Here is a 19,278-nt window from a genome sequence, read left to right on the forward strand (position 1 = left end):
AAAGCATTAGAAATGGTTCTGCAAAGCGTCCTCAGAAGAATTCTATGCATATGGATTAGAAAGAATGAGAAGAGTATAATATGGGTAAAAAGTCAGTTAAATATATTGAACACCGAAAACTTATTAATAGTTTGGGGTCAAAATGGGAGCAGCTATTGTGTGCAGTTTATAAGGAACCATCCTGGGTCCAATCCTGCTCCATATTTTCTATTAATACCTCTGAGGATCCTATGACTAATGCACTAATCAATCCACAGAAAATGCAGCTCTGGGAGACACTGCTAATGCTTTGGACGACAATATTAAAACTCAGGATGATCTTGTTAAACTGCAGAAATGAGCCAAAATCAATGGAGCAGCACACACAGTTCTGCGGGCGTTACACATCAAGGATTCAGGGGGCCCTCAAACAGAGGGTAGGCGAAACAGTCCGGTAGGCGAAAACCTAGTGGTTAAAGCTATCCAACTCCTGTTCTCCCTCTCCCTCCCTGACAGCCACGAGGATATCCAGACAGGTGTTTAGGGCTGTCATCTACACATGATTTAACTCCACTACCTACAGCTTCTCAACTCTTTCCCCCAGAGCCCTGCAGTGAGGGAAGAGAGATGATGGATTAACGTTAATATAACTTGTGGGGCCCACGCTGCTGAATTTACAGTTTAGAACATCACATTAGAAGCAGCAAAAAAACATGGGCAACAACTAAAGGTTTGTAAGTAGGAGTATAATGACCTTTTCCTGAGGAATGTCATAATATCTTCCTGACATTTAAAAACATGATCTCTACTGAGAAAGGGGTAAGGGGAGATGAAGAGGAGGGTTCTTCAACAACTTACTTAGCTGCCCAAACCCTGAGAAACCTGAGACTTTCAGAAACGTAAACTCATCTTTTCTTTCAGCTACATCCCTTTCCCAGAATTATCCTTAATTACACTTACTTTCTTGCCCCCAATTAACCAATCTGTAACCAAGCCCTGCCGCTTTCACCTTCCAGGCAGTTTTCTGACCTGCACTTTCTTCTCCATCCTCTCCCCTGCTGTGCCAGCTGAAGTATTCATCATTCTTCACCCAGACGTATACAAAAGCCTTAGGGGCCTCTCTGCTTCTCTGTTCCTTTAGATCCCTCCTTCACAATGTTACCAACGTGATCCAGAATGAAAACCCAAATCTAACCTTAAGCCTTCCCTGTTTAAAAATATCTGATGCTTTCAGTACTCACAGGATGAGGTTCAGGTTTTCCAATGTGGCATACAAATTTCTGCAGTGCTTTTCTGCCCAGAGCACCACCGGCACGCAGTAGGTGGGGCATTTCTACATGTCCCACTAGTAAGCACCGTGTGGGGCATTTCTAGATGTCTCAGTGTCTGAATGGTGCTACTAGCACTTCATGCCCAGGGGCCAGGGATACTAAGCGTCCTGCAGTACTCAAGACAACTCACACAATGAACTGTCCCACCTGAATTTCCAGACGTAACACCACTGAGAAATGGTGCTCATGGTTCCTGCTCACTTCTACAGCCTTCCAGTTCACTTTGCTGCACTGTAGCTACATAACTCTTCTTCCACAACACAAGCCATGCTAATTTCTTGCCTGTATACCTTAATTCTTGCTCTCTGGGTCTTTATTAATTCTGATACCTGGAAGGACTCATCACTTTAATGATTCATACTTTAAGCTTCTGCTCAGGTGTCATTTCCCAGGAAGCATCTAACATGGTCTGACTTAAATACTTCTTCCTGATAAGGCAGTAGTGCTTTCTTATCATGATATGCTCTACACTCAGCAGTTTGCTTTTTTCTCCTTTACTAAGTTTCATTGGGTAGAAAATGTAGGCACTCAGTAGGCCTTACATAGACCTATGAATTTGAAGAATGGATGGATGGACGGTTGGATGGCAGGACGGATGATGGATGGATAATGGATGGGTGGGTGGGTGGGTGGGTAAATGGATGATTGGGTGAGAGCAAGGACTTCTCTGAGGCCGTTTTAGTCCAGGTGCCCATAAAATAATACAAGCATTATTTTATAGCTCAGGCAACATTGAGGTCAAAGTTTCAGATCAGGTCATCTGTCCTTAGTTCCAGCATTCTATGATATACAAGTCACTCTAAACACCGAATCTTCAGTATTCACTAAATACCTCTTTAAAAGGTGCCAGGTAGCACCCTGCGTACCATTTCACTTACCCATGTTGAGGATTGTGGGCCACAAACAGCACTTTGACAGGCACTTCTGCCTGGAGATTCTGTGTTCAGTTTGCTCAAGAACTCAGCAGTTTTGCTACCAGGAACACAAACGAGTATTAGTGCCTTCACAAAAATGTGAATATAATTATTTATTGTTCCTTTGGATACAAACCTAGACTTATTTGGGTGATGACTAAAATCGTCCTAGGTAGAACAGAAGGTTAGGTTGAGAACAAGGGGTACTAGAAATCAAAACAAAATGCTATTGCAAGACTGCATTCTTCAAAAACAGTATTTCAAAAATATAAAACTAGGTTTGTGAAATGTGAACCTATGACTTCATTTTTTTCCAATTTGTGTAACTGACATAAATTCAAATGCTCTCTCGGAGCACATTCCACAGCATGAGGCCCTAATTTCCTATCTGAACGTTTCATGTTTAACACTCAGACTTCACGGTAGGGCTGTGGAATGTTAACGGCCTACGACATTCTGCTTCACACCAGTTTTGCATGAAGCCCTTTACCCTCTGGGGGTCTTTCTCCCAAGTCATCTCATCTTCCTCATGGCTTTGACTGCTGTCAAGATACACAGACCCTCTAATCCAGTAACTCTTTTCCATTTATGGATCACAGAGCCCTTTGGGACTCTGAAAGCAAAAGTGGACCATCTGTCAACAGACAGACACACACACACACACACACACACACACACACACACACACTGCTTTGCATTTTATTTCAGAGAGGCGCTAAACCCTCCATAGAGGTTAAAAAGTGCTGCTGATTCTGGACTGCATTTCTAATATCTCTTTTTAAATCTGAAAAAAATTGACCTAAAAATGTCCTCAGTTTAAATAAGAAATTCTGTTTTTATCTTAAAAATCCAAACCACCACCCCAATTTCTCCTCTCACTCATGCCAGGCATAGAACACTGAAATTGTTTCCTAGTCCTTACCTCAGTGCCTGGCCTATTCTCCCTACCCTTGATTAATTTCTACCCCTTTGTCCTTTTCTCATGTAATTTGTGGGGTTTTTACCTCTTCATTGCACATTCACAGCCACATACCTCATTGAGCACCAGACTCATGCAGCCTGCTCCCATCTCCCTCCCTCCTCCCGCTAGCCCTCTGCTTCCACCCACTATTTGAAGCCCAGTGCTAAGATTGGATTCATCAAGAACTTAGGACATGGGCATCAAAGGAGACATAAAGTATCCGGTAAGAACAAATGGTATCCAGTGTGGGGGGAAAACAAGGAATTAGAAATTAAACAGGTGCCAACATCACTTCAAATAATTACTTAGGTAGAACATGGCATTTGGAAAAAAGGTCAGAAGCTTGATCTGGGGAAGGAAGAAATAAAAATGAAGCAACATCCATAACCCTGAGAAACATTCAGCAGTTGAGACGAGCAGCCTTTCCATTTGGCTTGGGTTACTTATCTTGCCCAGAATAGACAAGGAGACTAACGAAGTCACAGAGTCTGGAAGCTGCCCCACTGTCTGGGGCTTTATGAAGTCATCAGTCAAGAGTATAAAAAGAAGAGTGATGCCAGAAGTTTGGGTGAGATCTCTGAATATCCTAAACTGAGTGCAGCCTGTAGCAGAAAGCAGTGAAAAAGAAACACTGTGATAAGCAAGGAAGAACCTTCAGACCAAGTTGACAGGCAGCCCCCTCAGTTTACCGACAGCCTCTTCTTACCTGCCAATGCCAAGCAAAAAGCTGTCTGCAGAGCCATGGCCCTTGTGCCAATTATCACTGCCCCACTCATGCTGTAGGATATAAAGCAGAGTGACAGTCACAGGACTGCCAGAGGAATACAGGTAGGGGCCTACAGAAAATGTGGATTACTGCCAAGTGGTAAACTACACAAAGGAAGTCCCACGTTACCACACTAACTGGTATTTTTCTACTATTAGCATTAGTCCCTGGGATATAATAAAATTTCCATATATTGACTGAATGGAAGTGGGATCACTGAAGGTAACTGTGGTTATATTTAACAAAAATAAGATACAGAACCTGTGTGAGGGGCAAACAAAGGAAAATGTCCCTGTGGGAAGTCCAACTGGACTAAGAACCCTGGACTCTAGCAATATGATCACCTTGCCCTTGGGGTTTCGTGGTATTATCACTACTGTGACTCTACTGCCTGTTGGAGAGGGGTGGTTTTCTTCTTTTTGTCACTCTGATCCAAGCGTAAAGGATTTCTTCCTTTATTCTCCATAGAACAAGATAAAATTTACTTATGTCCAACTTACGATCTTTAAGGATCCCTCCTGCTCATTCTTACGTTGATTTCTATGGCATATCCTGAAAGGTCTTTTCAGGAAAATCTTGCCTCAACAGAATACAGTTGTAGCAGAGACTGCTAAATGGTCATGAAAAATTTACATTCTCCTCTTTTGGCCACACAATTTGACTACATTTCCTAGCCTCCCTTGCAGGTAAGGTTGGCTATATGATTGAGTCTTGACCAAGGGAATGTGAGAGGTGAGGAATACCACGTCCAGTACTAACTTATTAGAAAATTCCCACACATGTGCCTCCATACATTGTTCTCCTGGCAGGAGCAGAGACAGCCCTCAGGGAATGTTGGAAGTTGTGCATTGAAGGTGGTAGCGCCTCTATCAGTTTTGGTTCCTAAATACCTGAGTGGAGGAGGCTGCCTTTCAAATTATGATACAATGATATTTTAAGAAGCAGTCTATGCTTTTGTGAATTCACTTATATGTAGTAAAATCACAAACACTTGCCAGGTGAGAAGAAGAGCAGCTCCTGGAATCCAGGAATTGACTTGAGGCTTACATCTAAACCTCAGTGTTATTATACACTGATCTGATCCGACACTGAAGTTAAGCCTTGTTCCACTGTCAGATGTAAATAGTCACACAGAATACCCACTTCATACAAGGTCATCATGCAATCCACAAACGAACAAACATCATCTCCTCTAAGTGAATGACTGCTAACTTCTTTACTAATTACAGCTTCATAGTCACTCGGTCCTTCCCACAGGTAAGATTTATTGAGATACCCAATCATAAAATTGTCCCCACCTTCTGATGGCTCCCAATCCAGAACAACTCCCTGCTTCCACAGGCCCTCCCCAATATTACCCAACCAAAACACAAACCATGTAGTAGGGTCTTTCTAGCAACTTCTCACTTTGTTCTACCTAACACTTTGTCCTAGGTGTAACAGAGGGTTAGGTTGAGAGCGGGTGTAGTAGAAAGCAAAACAAAATGCTACTGCAAGACTGCATTCTTCAAGAACAATATTGGAGAATATTCATGAAAATGGAGATAACTCACCATTCCCCATGGTATGTATTTTCCTTTGCTGCAATGAGTAATAAACCCAACTTGTTCAACTACAGGTATGTTCCTGGTAGTCTTTGGCTAAAGCACACTGACAAAGGTTACATACCAGGACAGTGGTTACAGCTAAGGAAAGACAGAGGAGGAAGGGATGAGGGTGAAGGGATAACTAGCTGTCTCTGTAATATTTATTTTTTTAATTAACCAAATATAAGTAAAATCTTAATGTGACCTTAGTGGTTGATACATATTTTTTGTGTGCTTGAAACGTTTCTCAAATAAAAAGGAAAAAAAAAACACAGACTATGGTGGTGTTCACTAGGGAAAGATCTGACAGATACTATTCCTGATTTCATAGAACAATAGTTTCCAGAATGCCAGTGGGAAGACCAGCGTGGGGCTGGCTACATGAGAATCATCCGTGGTACTGCCTAGAAATTACTGGACTCAAGCCTTTGACTCTAATTCAGCACGTCTGGAGTGGGATCTGGGAATCTGCGTTTCTTAAAAGCACCCCTGGTGATGTTAAGAACTACAACAGTCGTGCAGATGGATATTCAATATGCATAATTATCTTAGGTCTACATGATTCTGACTTATGAATAATTCATGTTATATAACACATTTGGAAATAAAATCTCAGTGTGTCTTAGGAACTGTCTGTATAAGTACAATCTAATAATGCATTCTATGTGTACTTTGCAATAGCGTCACAAACCTGAACTTTGCCGCCATGCGGTTTAAGTGAGTAAGTAATCATTCATACATGCATGCATGCATTCATGCAGGCAACAAATATTTCCTGAGTCTCTGCCATGTGCTTAGCAATATGGGTTGTAGGACAACCTAAAGAAGTATGATTTTGCTTGAGTCCGTTTCACTTAACTGGGTATGAGCAAATGACATTCACATACCTATAAGCATTCACAGAGCCTACGTAAGTAAGAGAGTGAGAGAAAATCTACTGGAATACACAAAACCCTTTTAAGAGATCACAAGAATAAGATTTACAAAACAAAACATGAAAGTGAGTAGTAATGCTGGGAGAACTTTGTACTTGATCAAAGTAATCATACTACTGCATATACCTTAAGGAATTCTTTCCCCTCATTTATCTGGTCTTTAATTATTTAATTTTTAATTGCAAATGTAATACATAAATACAAGTCAGAAGATAATGGAAAATAGTGAAAAATATAAAGAAAAAAAGTGAAGGTCCTACTTAACACCTCTTTCAACCTGACTCCTTTCCCCAAAAGACAACATCACGAATTCTCAGGTATATATCCTGATTGTTTTCTATTAATTGATAAATATCTATTTAAAATTACATGCAAATGAATAGTGGTTTACTTTGTGGGAGGGTAATTAGGAGAAGGCAGAGAAGGCCAGCTATTCTCTTTCTTTTTTCTTTTTGAGACAGAGTCTCACTCTGTTGTCCAGGCTGAAGTGCAATGGCACAATCTCGGCCCACTGCAACCTCTGCTTCCTGGGTTCAAGTGATTCTCCTGCCTCAGCCTCCCAAGTAGCTGGGACTACAGGCACGCACCACTGTGCCCAGCTAATTTTTATATATTTTTAGAGATGGGGTTTACCATGTTGGTCGGGCTGGTCTCGAACTCCTGACCTTGTAATCCACCCGCCTCAGCTTCCCAAAGTGCTGGTGTTACAGGCCTGAGTCATCAGTAGCACCCAGCCCCCAGCTATTCTCTAAAATGTGTTTCTCTACCTCTTGGATATATAGCTAGACTACGTTTCCGAGCTCCCGTGCCATTATATGTGACATAGGAGCGTATATCTGCATTCTAGCCAATGAAATGTGAGTAAATGTATAGGCCAGGCTGAAGTGATCCACATCAGTAACTTCTCACAGGATTCTTAATACTCCTTCATCCTTCTATCTGATGATGGTACCTAAAGTGAGCTTGCCAGTCATTTGCAAAGGGTAGTAGAGCCACTATTTGCCTGCAGTTTTTAATGCCGGGGTGAAAGCTAACCTGACTCAAACATCAGCCCTGGATTATTCCACAAGAAAGATACAAACTTCTTGTTCTTTAAGTCACTGAAATTTTGGTGTCTATGTTTTTTTAACTATAGCTTCTACCCCAAACTAACATATTTTGTTCTTTAAGTGGGATACTATATTTTGTCCTGAAAATTGGTATTTTTCATCTAACCACATCCTTGAGATTTTTCCATATTTATAAATATACATCTGATTCCTTCTGGCAGCTGAATAGCATTTTATGATATGGATATAATACATTTAACATTCTTACAGATGGATATTTCTGGTTTTTTTCCAGTAAGCTTCCTGGTATAGATATCTTGTGCAAATACATAAATACTTTTCTAGGATACATAACCAGAAGTAGATTTATATTCTAATATAGGTTGCCATAAATAGATATGCAACTTTTTGTTTTTGTTTATTGAGACAGGGTCTCACACTTTTGCCCAGGCTGGACAGCAGCTTCGACCTCCCACATTCAAGTGATCCTCCTACATCAACCTTTCAAGTAGTTGAGACTACAGAAGCACACCGCCATGTCCAGCTAATTTTTTTTAGAGGTGGGGTCTTGCTGTGTTGCCCAGGCTGATCTCAAACTTCTGGCCTCAAGTGATCCTCCCACCTCAGCCTCCCAAAGTATTGAGATTACAGGCAGGAGTCACTGCACTCAGCCTATGCATGATTAAACCATGCTTCATAGTGCCAAGCTGATCTATACAAATTTATATTTTCACCAAAAGTTAACTTTATGAAAGTGGCAATTCAGAACCACGGCTAACCTCCTTTAAGTACTAATCCTCCACTGCAGCTGAAAGGTCAAATGAGAGGAAGACCAGTGACGATGGCTGTGATCTTGACAGGAATGATTTGGGTATGATGATGGGATGGAACTTGATTGAATTGGACTCATGAACAAATGGAGATATGGGAATAGATATGGCGTTTATCAATAACTCTTGAATAATTTGAGAAGGAGAACAATGAAAGGAGGCAGTAACTGGATGAGGCTGTGGAATCAAAAGTTTTCTTCAATGGGTCATGTTTGTGTGTTGATAGAAATAATCCAGGAGAGAGGAGGGGAAGACTGGACAGAAGGGGATCACAGAAGAAATAAACTTGAGAAAGAATATGTGGGTAAGTTCCTGAGTATACGTAACCAGTGATTAGTCAATGATTAAAAGGAGAGTACTCCCCTATTATAATTGAGGAAGTACTCTTTACTTTTTTGTTAAAGGAAGATAGGTACAGATACAGGGAGACTTAAGTGATTTTATCCATTTTCATGGCTTTATATTTACATGGTAATAATTTCTAAATTTATATTTCCCATATATCTGCTCATTGAGACCAAATTCATGTGTACAACTGCCCATTTGATATCTCCAAGCCATCTCAAACTCTTGATATTTGTCTAAATATGTAAACTTAAACTCTTGATATTTTTCTTCCCAAACCTTGGTTGTCACCTAGTAGCCCCATCTCAGGACACAGCATCACTACACCTCCAATACATAAAGTCAGAAATTTGGGAGTTATCTTTGATTCTTCCTTCTTGTTTATCCCCAATATCAATTTGTCCTATTGAACTTCCATACAATATGTAGGTATAGGCATATGTCAGAGACATTGTGAGTTTGGTTCCAGACCACTGCAAAAAAGCAAATCAAATATTGCAATAAAGTGAGTCATGTAATTTTCATTTTCCATTCATATAAAAGTTGGGTTTACACTATATTGCAGTCTGTTAGGTGTGCAATAGCATTATGTCTCAAAAAATGTACATACCTTAATTTAAAAATACTTTATTGCTAAAAAATGCTAACATCTGAGCCTTTGGTGAGTTGCACTCTTTTTGCTCCTGGAGGTTCTTGGTGATGGCTGCTGACTAATCAGGGTGGTAGTTGCTAAAGGTCAGAGTTGCTGTGGCAATTTCTTAAAATAAGACAATGAAGTCAGCCGCATCAATTGACTTTTTCTTTCATGAAAGATTTGTGTGTAGCATGCAATGCTGTTTGACAGCATTTTGCCCAGAGCACAACTTTCAAAATAAAAGTCAATCTCTTAAATGCTGCCATTACTTTATCAGCTAGATGTATATAATCTTCTAAATTTTAAGTCATTTATTCAATGTTCACAGCATCTTCATCAGGAGTAGTTTCCATCTCAAGAAATACCATTCTTTGCTCCTTCACAAAAAACAACTCCTCATCCATTTAAGTTTGATCATGAGATTACAATTCAGTCACATCTTCACACTCCACTTCTAATTCTAGTTCTCTTGCTATTTCCACATCTGCAGTTACTTCTTCCACTGAAGTCTTGAGTCCATCAATGTCATCCATGAAGGCTGGAATCAACCTCTTCCATATCCCTGTTAATGTCGATATTTTGACCTCCTCCCATGAATCACAAGTGTTCTTGATGGCATCTAGAATGGTGAATCCCTTCTAGAAGGTTTTCAATTTAGTTTGCCCAGATCCATTAGGAGAATCATCATCTATAGCCTTAAAAAATCTATTTCTTAAATAATAAGATGTGAACATCAAATTTATTCCTTGGTCCATGGGCTGCAGAATGGATACTGCATTAGCAGGCATGAAAACATTAATCTTCTTGTGTATCTCCCAGGCATCTCAAACTTAGCATGTCTGAACTTGAACTTTTGATATTTTTCTTCCCAAATGTTGGTTCTTGGTTTTGATATTTGGCTTAGAAATACTGCCAAATATCTTAATAGGTATTAGAACCAAGGTTTGGGAAGAAAAATACCAAAAGTTTAAGTTTAAATATGCTAACTCTGAGATGCCTAGGAAATATACAAGGAGATTAATGTTGTTTTCATGGGTGACTAGGTGCACTGTCAGTGAGCAGCAATATTTTGAAAAGGAATCTTTTCTTCTGAGCAGGTCTTATTAGTGGGCTTAAAATATTCAGTAAACCGGCCAGGTGCGGTGGCTCACACCTGTAATCCCAGCACTTTGGGAGGCCGAGGTGGGTGGATCACGAGGTCAAGAGATCGAGACCATCCTGGTCAACATGGTGAAACCCCGTCTCTACTAAAAATACAAAAAAAAATTAGCTGGGCATGGTGGCGCGTGCCTGTAATCCCAGCTACTCAGGAGGCTGAGGCAGGAGAATTGCCTGAACCCAGGAGGCGGAGGTTGCGGTGAGCCGAGATCATGCCATTGCACTCCGGCCTGGGTAACAAGAGCGAAACTCCATCTCAAAAAAAAAAAGATATTCAGTAAACCATGATGTAAACAGAAGTTCTGTCGTCTAGGCTTTGTTGTTCCATTTACAGAGCATACACTCAACTTAGCAAACTTTTTAAGGGCCCTAAGATTTTCAGAATGGCAAATGAGCATTGGCTTCAATTTAAAGTCACCATCTGCATTAGCCCCTAACAAAAATTAGCCTGTCCTTTGAAGTAGGTATTGACTTCTCCTCTCTAGCTATGAAAGTCCTAGATGGCATTTTCTTCCATTAAAAAATCTGTTGTTAGGCCAGGCACAGTGGCACATGCCTGTAATCCCAGCACTTTGGGAGGCCAAGGTAGGCAGATCATCTGAGGTCAGGAGTTCAAGACCAGCCTGGCCAACATGGTGAAACCCTGTTTCTACTAAAAATACAAAAATTGGCTAGGCATGATGGCAGGTGCCTGTAGTCCCAGCTACTAGGGAGGCTGAGGCAAGAGAATCACTTGAACCCGGGAGGCAGAGGTTGCAATGAGCCAAAATTGTGCCACTGCACTCCAGCCTGGGTAATACAGCAAGACTCTGTCTCAAAAAAAAAAAAAAAAAAATCTGTTCTTTAGTGTAGACACCTTCATCAATGATCTTAATTAGATCTTCTAGACATCAGCACTTGCTACTTCACCTTGCATGCTTATGTTATGGAGCAGACTTCTTTCCTTAACCCTCATGAACCAACCTCTGTTAGCTTTTAACTTTTCTTCTGCAGCTTCCTCATCTCTCTCAGCTTTCACAGAATTGAAGAGAGTTAGGGCCTTGCTCTAGTTTAGTCTTTGGCTTAAGGGAATGTTTTGGCTAGTTTGATTTTCTGTCCAGATCACTTGAACTTTCTCTGTATTAGCAATACAGCTATTTTGCCTTCTTATCATTAATGTGTTCACTGGAATAACACTTTTAATTTCCTTTGAGAACTTTTCCTTTGCATTCACAACTTGGCTAACTTGTGCAAGAGGCCTACCTAGCTTTTGACTTGTCTTGGTTTTCAACATGCCTCCACACTGAGCTTAGTCATTTCTAGCTTTTGATTTAAAATAAGAGACATTCTGCACATGTACCCCAGAACTTAAAGTATAATAATTTTAAAAAAGAAAAAAAAACATAAATAAAATGAGAGACATGTGATATTTCCTTTTACTTGAATGCTTAGGGACCATTGTAGAGTTCTTAACTGGCCTAATTTCAATATTGTTGTGTCTCAGGTAATCAGAAGATCCAAAGAGGAAAGAGAGACAGACAGGGGAACAGCCAGTCAGTAGAGCAGTCAGAACACATGCAACACTTACTGATTAAATACACAGTAATCTGTGGGCAGGGTTTGTGGGTCGCTCCAGCAATTACAACAGTAACAACAAAGATCACTGATCATAGATCACCAAATCAGATGTAATCATAAAGAAAGCATTTGAAATATTGCACAAATTACCAAAATGTGACACAATGACACAAAGTGAGCACATGCTATTGGAAAAATGGCACCAATAGGCTTGCTCAACACAGGGTTGCCACAAACTTACAATTCATAAAATCTTTAAAAATAGAATATCTGTGGGTGCAATAAAACAAGGCGTGCCCGTACTTTTCTCTGCACTGACATCACTTAAGCTGAGCCACCACCAGCTCTTACCTGGGCAACTACAGTAACGTCTTTAGTAGTTTCTCCATTTCTTCTCTTGCCTTCTCAAATCTATTCACAACACAGCAACGAGAGTAGTCATTTCTTTTTTAAAAATAAAAACCTACAGGTTATTCCTATGGCTTGAATAAAATGCAGACGCTGTGCCATGGCCTGTGTGGTCCACTTCACCTGCCTAGCTCCTGCCCGTGTTGTCAACTTCATTATCTTTTTATTCACTTCAGCCCAAACACACCAGCTCCCTTTCAGGTTGCTGAATACGCTATACGTCATTGCCTCAGCCTAGAACTTTATTTCTGGTTATCAGCATGTCTGGTTCCTTCTCATCCTTTTATCTTCAGTTCAAATATCATTTTCTTGGAAAGTCAGGTCCCATCTATCACGCTGAGATTTTCCTCTCCCAGTCCTGTTATGCTCAATCACTTACCCTATCTCTACCACTATGTTCCTTCACAGGAATTGTTGGAATCTGTTATCCTACACAGTTCTTTGTCAACTTGTCTATTAATTTCCATATCTGCTCATGGAGGTATATTTGCTTTATTCACAATACGTGCCTAGAACCTAGTATAGTGCTTGACATACACTAGGTGCTCATTGGTTTAGAGGGTTTTTCTGATTGGGGTTTTTAAGAGATAGGGTCTCCCCTGCGTCACTCAGCCTGGAGTGCAGTGGTGTGATCATAATTCACTGCAGCCTCAAACTCCTGGCTCAAGTAATCTACCTGCTTCAGTCTCCCAAGTAGCTAGGACTACAGGCACGTGCTACCACACCAGGTGCTCACTGTTGAATAAATGAAAGCTCCTTTCCTAATATGAGGTATTATCAATCCATTGACATTTTTGCCACCGAAATAATGAAATCTATATTTGTGGTTCTCTAATCATTCATGAAGCTGAATATTTTGATTCCTATTTCTTCTTTTAACTGCTTGTTCAAGTATTTTGCCAATTTTTTAGAGTTATTTTCTTATTATCCTATAAATATTCTTTGTGAGATTAAGTCTTTATCCATTATGTTTGAGGCAAATATTTTCTCCTATATTATTATTTACTTGAAACTTTATTCATTATATCTTCAATCATAGATTTTTAAATTTTTATGTACTTAAATCTATAGTCTCTATAACTTCTGAGATTTATATGTATTGCTTAAAAAGGAGTTTCTACCCCCAAAGTATAAAAGTATAAAATCATCCTTCATTACATTTTTATTGTGTTGATTGAATACAAATTATCAAACTGTGTATCCTTTTGACATTTGTTTGAAAGAAATACTTTCATTCATAGCTAAAGTCCTAAATACTGAATTTTTATATAAATACAGGTCTACTTTAGATTCTCTATAGCATTCAATGAATCAGATTTTAGATTGATTACAATGCCAATAACACTTTGTTATTCCGACCAGCTTTAAAGTTTTTAGTCTTTTATCTCAAAGTAATTTCAGTTTTGGTTTTAATTTTTTTTCCCAATAGCCATTTTCAAAGATACTTTAAATTTTTTACTTAAAAAATTAGCCAGACCTGGTGGTACACACCTGTAGTCCCCCTACTTGGGAGGCTGAGGTGGGAGGATTGCTCAAGCCCAGGAGGTCAACGCTGCAGTGAACCATGGTCATGCCACTGTACTCTAGCCTGGGTGACAGAGCAAGGCCCTGTCTGAAAAAAAAAAAAAAAAAAAAAAAAAAACAGAAAACAAATTTTTAAGTAAATAGACTTTATAATCTCATATTGCTTAATTTCTAATTTTACTACATTTTTCTCAGGGAGTGTGGCTTTCTAGAATTTCGGGGGTTTTTGGAGGTTACCAGGTGTCTTTGAGGCCTTGAACATGGACAATTTTGTGGTAGATTTTTTCTTAAGTCAGTATTTATAAAGAATATGTGTTTTCATATATTGAATACAACACTTTATGTTTATATAATTATGCTTAGCATTGTTATTCAAATCCTCTTTCCTTACAGTTTTTTGGTTCACTTGATCTGTTAATTTCCATGGAAACTTAATTAAATAAAAGGAAAATTTGGCAAATCCATTGTCTATATTAGAGACTAACAGTTTTTGTCCTATGTATTTCAAATCTATTTTGATAAAGATTTGTGATGTGCATTTTCCTTTGGATTATATATTTTATCTGCATAAAATATCCTTTATCCTGTCGAATGCTTTTCACCTTGAATTCAATTTGTCTCACACTAATATTGCTTCTTTTGTTAGCATTTATGGATATATTTTACATGCCTTTGTTTTCAACTCTTGATTTATAGATATCCCTTGTAATCAAATATAGCTAGATTTGTATGCAATCTAATAAGAAACCTTAGCCTGTAAACCTTTTTGTGAATGCTGACTTATTGGACGTAATATTTTGCTTTTTTGTTACTTTTTTTTGAAAAATCCCACCTTCTTTTCTGCCTTTTATTGTAAAGACATAAATTTATGATCAAATTTGTATTTATTGTGTTATACCTACATGTTTTTGTATTATTTATCCTAATTTGTACATATAATTAGCACATAATTAAACATATAATAAACACACTAATTTTTCTATCAATCTCTGTGATTGATATCCAACATTTACTCATGCAACAAAGGAAAAAACTTATTGTAGTTCATATCCCTGTCTCTTCCTTGTGCCTCTTCTAGTGCTAAAATCCTCCATGATTTTAATTAGAACCTGTTGATTCTTATTTAAACAGAAAACCAAGCATATATTTGACTACAAATGTCACTGTTTTCTTTGTTCACAAATGGTTCTGGTATCTATGCCTTCTTCTTTCTTGGATTTACTATTAGTTGGACTAGAGCTCAGTTTTATGTAATTATTTTATTAAGGCCCTTAGAGCTCACAGAGAAGTGATTAAGTTGGCTGTGCAGGTGGCTTGTCTTTAGGATAGGGACCACATATTCCCCCAGGTATAGTATGTTTACCTGGAGCACTTTCTGGGTCCCAGGGCCTTCTTAGTGAATCTCATGCATCAAGAACTGGTTCTCAGGTTCTATTGTTGGGGGTAAAGGCTGGAGTTGGCTGCTCACTTTCCCTCACTTCTTCCTCTGCTGTCCTTGTTGGAGTTACACTGTATTCAGCGTCTCTTTCCAAACACTATCCTAGATATCTTACGTGGATTGTATCAATTAATCTTCTGAGTTGGCAGCTATTGCTACCCCCCACCCCAGGCCCCAAGAGGTTAAATAATGTTCTATTAATGAGGAAAAACATTATAGTTTAAACTCGAGCAGTCTAACCCCAGCTCCCCTGCCCTCCCAAAAGGAGAACATGGATGGTACTAGGTTCCAGTGATAAGAAAACCAAGTGAAACGATTTTGTAAGAAAGGAACTAGTCAACTTTTATTTTTTTACCAATTATTAATTACATACAGAGAAAGATAAAAACCGGCCTGGCACTCAACAGCTAGGCCTTGGTGTTCTACTGTTGAAAGTAACCAAGTCACATAATGTCAACATCCAAAGAGGTCACTGTCACTATAATAGCTCATAACAAAAACAAGACCAATCTATAATATGTCTGAACACAGAAAAATACATGGACCTTGTACATAAAGTGACCAAAGATCCCAAAATTATGGCTAATATGAGTGACTGCTGCTTCTTTATCAATTCCAGCATGAGTCTCACTCTAGTCTTCCCTCTTTCTAGATAAGATTAAGATACCTCATCATAGACCTACCCCTACTTCTTGATAACATCTAATCCAGAGCAAAGCTCACTTCCTTAAACCTTCCCCTAAATAAACTAAGTATTAGTCATTCTCATGCTGCTAATAAAGACAAACCTGAGACTGGGTAATTTATAAAGAAAAAGAGATTTAATTGACTCACAGTTCTACATGACTGGGAAGGCCTCATAATCATGGTGGAAGGTAAAGGAGGAGCAAAGACACATCTTACATGGCGGCAAGCAAGAGAGAGTGTGTGCAGGGGCTCTACCCTTTATAAAACCACCAGATCTCTTGAGACATATTCAGTATCACAATAATAACAATGGGAAAGACCCACCCCTATAATTCAATTACCTCCAACCAGGTCTGTCCCACAACACAGGAATTATGGGAGCTACAATTCAAGATGAGATTTGGGGGGTGACACAGCCAAACCACATCAACCTGACACAGACGCCAACAGCGTAAGTCCTTTCTGACATCTAAGATGGCCCATGGTTCTCCATGGTGTGTCTAAGGAGTCTGGAATTTATTTTATAGGCAGCAGGAATAAGAGATAAACAAATCTGTTAGACCAGGAGAGTGACATGACCAAAGCTGTGTTTTAGAAAACTAAACTTGACAAAACATGTAAGACAATGAAGACACTGGTAGCAAAGATAGTAATGGAGTCATGGTAGTAGACCGGGGGGTGGCAAGGAGTCACAGAAGACACAGGCCATGATTCAAGTGGCATGTGATAGTACTGACATGAGGCCAGTGGCAGTGGGAATGAAAACGAGGTAACATACACTAGGACATCTGCAGGGAGAATTGATAATGGGTAGAGATTTTAACATGGTTTTAACCATCAGCATAATTTTACATTCAATAGGTAGGAATTCCCTCTGACCATATTTTTCATAAGCTGTTCAGTCTTATTCTGAACAAAATAGATATGACATTTTTGTATCCATAAGTTCACTTTATTAACATAAGATAGAAAGTTATGAATAGGATGACTTTCTATTCACCTTACCTGGATTATAAAATTCAAGGTTGGATTTAAGTCTACCATATGGATAAGGGATCAACTGAGCCCTTAAGTGTCTTTCAGAAGCTCCCATGAAGGACATTAGAAGTTTTGTGAGCATATTGGAAGGCAAACTTGGTGCCTAAGTGTGCATATTCAGCAGACTTGCCTGGATTCTCAGCTCTAGAAGACTAAAATAGATGAAGATGTGCCCCATAGGAACTAATCACACTATTATTCAAATGGAAGTAAAACAGATGCATGGTTTCAATGGCAAAAATGAAGAAAACTTTCCAATATTACAATCGACACGCTGAGCTCAAGGTGGTGCATGGCAGTTTAGAAATAGGAAGGCCCTATTTTGGAATGGGCTTGGTTCCAAGAGCTTTTCCAACTGAGGTTTTTAGAACTGAGCCCCTTCAGTCAGAAACAATATTGGAAATGGTACATAGGAATAGAGTGCAGCCAGGAGAGGTCAAAAAAGCCCATCCACCCTACAGTAAGTTTAATTATGGTACTAACGCAGTGTTGGGCCTGGGAAGAGGAGGTCATTCATATATGCTGATCACAGAGAAAGCAGACACATTTCCTCAGCTGCACTTTTACCTATTCTAGCAAAATCTAGATCTTGGCAGAAAGAAATAAAAGTCAACTGCCCAAGTCTTTCTCTCTGAACTGCCTGTCCCATCCTCTCCAACTGTCCTCTCCACAGGTAGCCTGTGTTTCTACAGTGCTTGCTACCCCTACACCCTATTCAGATATTCCTGACCTACAAAGTATGTTTTATACTTCTCCATCACCTATTTTCCCTAACCCCCAAAACTCCTAAGACCTAGATTTAGTTGCATCACTTACTGTCTCTGCGACTTTGAGAAATTTTAATTACCTAAGCCTCCACCTATAAAATGGGGATACATCCCTAAAAGGTTGATATGAAAATTAAATGAAAAAAAGCCTATATCAAATGTGCCAAATATTAAGCCTGCCATTCCAGAGATTCAAAATTACTCAGCAGGTGTTTTTCAAGCTTTTCAAATAATCTTTATTTTTTTAAAAGTAAACTAAAAACACACGAGAAACAAAGAACAAAGTTATCCGCAAGCACAAGCAGTTGTACAGTTTGACATGTCCTTCTAAGCCCTGTGTGTATACGGATTCAATATCCAACTTTATGGGATTGAGATCATACTGTATGTATCATGCTTTTTCACATCATGAATATTTTCCAATTGAAAATATCAACATCTAAGTATTTTGATAACTAAGAATACACTACACAAACTCAATCTGTTAGAAAAAAAAATGTAATCCCACCTTTTTTGGGACAAAAGTTTCATAGAAGACAAAAATGGCAACAGGCCTCTAGATAAAGGTATTGGTAGAGTTCCAATTAATATACAGCATTCCCTTAATGCTTAATCTAAAATGAAACATAAAGCAACAGAATATACTAAGTATAATGTTTCTAAGAAAATTATCACATCTATGACATTAAAATACTAGCAAGAAGGTATGTTTCTATTTAGTTACTTAAGATATTCCTGTAATACAACCAAGAGATGCACCTACCTCAATGGCTAGCATCAAAATGTAAATATGAACACATCTGTGTACATCTCTCCCTTTTTACTTCCTTCTGCCCCTCTGCTGCCAACCTAATGAACAAGTCCTGACCCACACTGCTCAGAGGTGGTTTAACAATTCCATGTCCAACATGCATCTTTTTTATCAATTATAACCAAAAAAATGTATAAATTGGCTAATTCAGTAGCTCAACTTTTTATCATACATTGTTTCCTCAGAACATCTATAAAGCTAAATATTGTAAAATAATTAACTTGATCCACAATAAACCCAGGCACTTTACTGAAAATGCATATATAGACTTTTAAGGTTATAACCCAAGGCAGTCTTCTATATATGGAGATACTAACAAAAGCCCTTCCCGTCACCCTCTTCCACCATTCTAATGACTAAGTACCGAATGACATCTAACTCCAAGAGGCAGATTAACAAAGGTCACTCCCAGAACACAGGACTTCCTAAAAACTAACAAAAGGACATTTGAAAAGGGGATATTTTACTACCTCTGCTTTTAACAAACTTTTAGCATTAGGACTTGTTTATCCTTTAATACACAGCAATATTAATTAAAATTCACATATAGAACAATGATT

The 19,278-nt window shown here is 38.9% G+C and overlaps 1 protein-coding gene across 1 annotated transcript in view; it reads right to left on the reverse strand.

Annotated features, from left to right (window-relative positions):
• EPSTI1 (epithelial stromal interaction 1) overlaps positions 1 to 19,278 on the reverse strand; it is a 97,625-nt gene that overhangs the window by 37,017 nt on the left and 41,330 nt on the right. The window contains exon 7 of the mRNA XM_064361781.1: positions 2,189 to 2,282. Coding sequence (XP_064217851.1) covers positions 2,189 to 2,282 — 94 coding nt within the window. The remainder of the gene's footprint in view (positions 1 to 2,188; positions 2,283 to 19,278) is intronic.

The sequence above is a fragment of the Aotus nancymaae genome, unplaced genomic scaffold (assembly GCF_030222135.1).
Source record: "Aotus nancymaae isolate 86718 unplaced genomic scaffold, 86718_ANA_hifiasm-v0.15.2.pri h1tg000043l, whole genome shotgun sequence".
NCBI classification, from domain to species: domain Eukaryota; kingdom Metazoa; phylum Chordata; class Mammalia; order Primates; family Aotidae; genus Aotus; species Aotus nancymaae.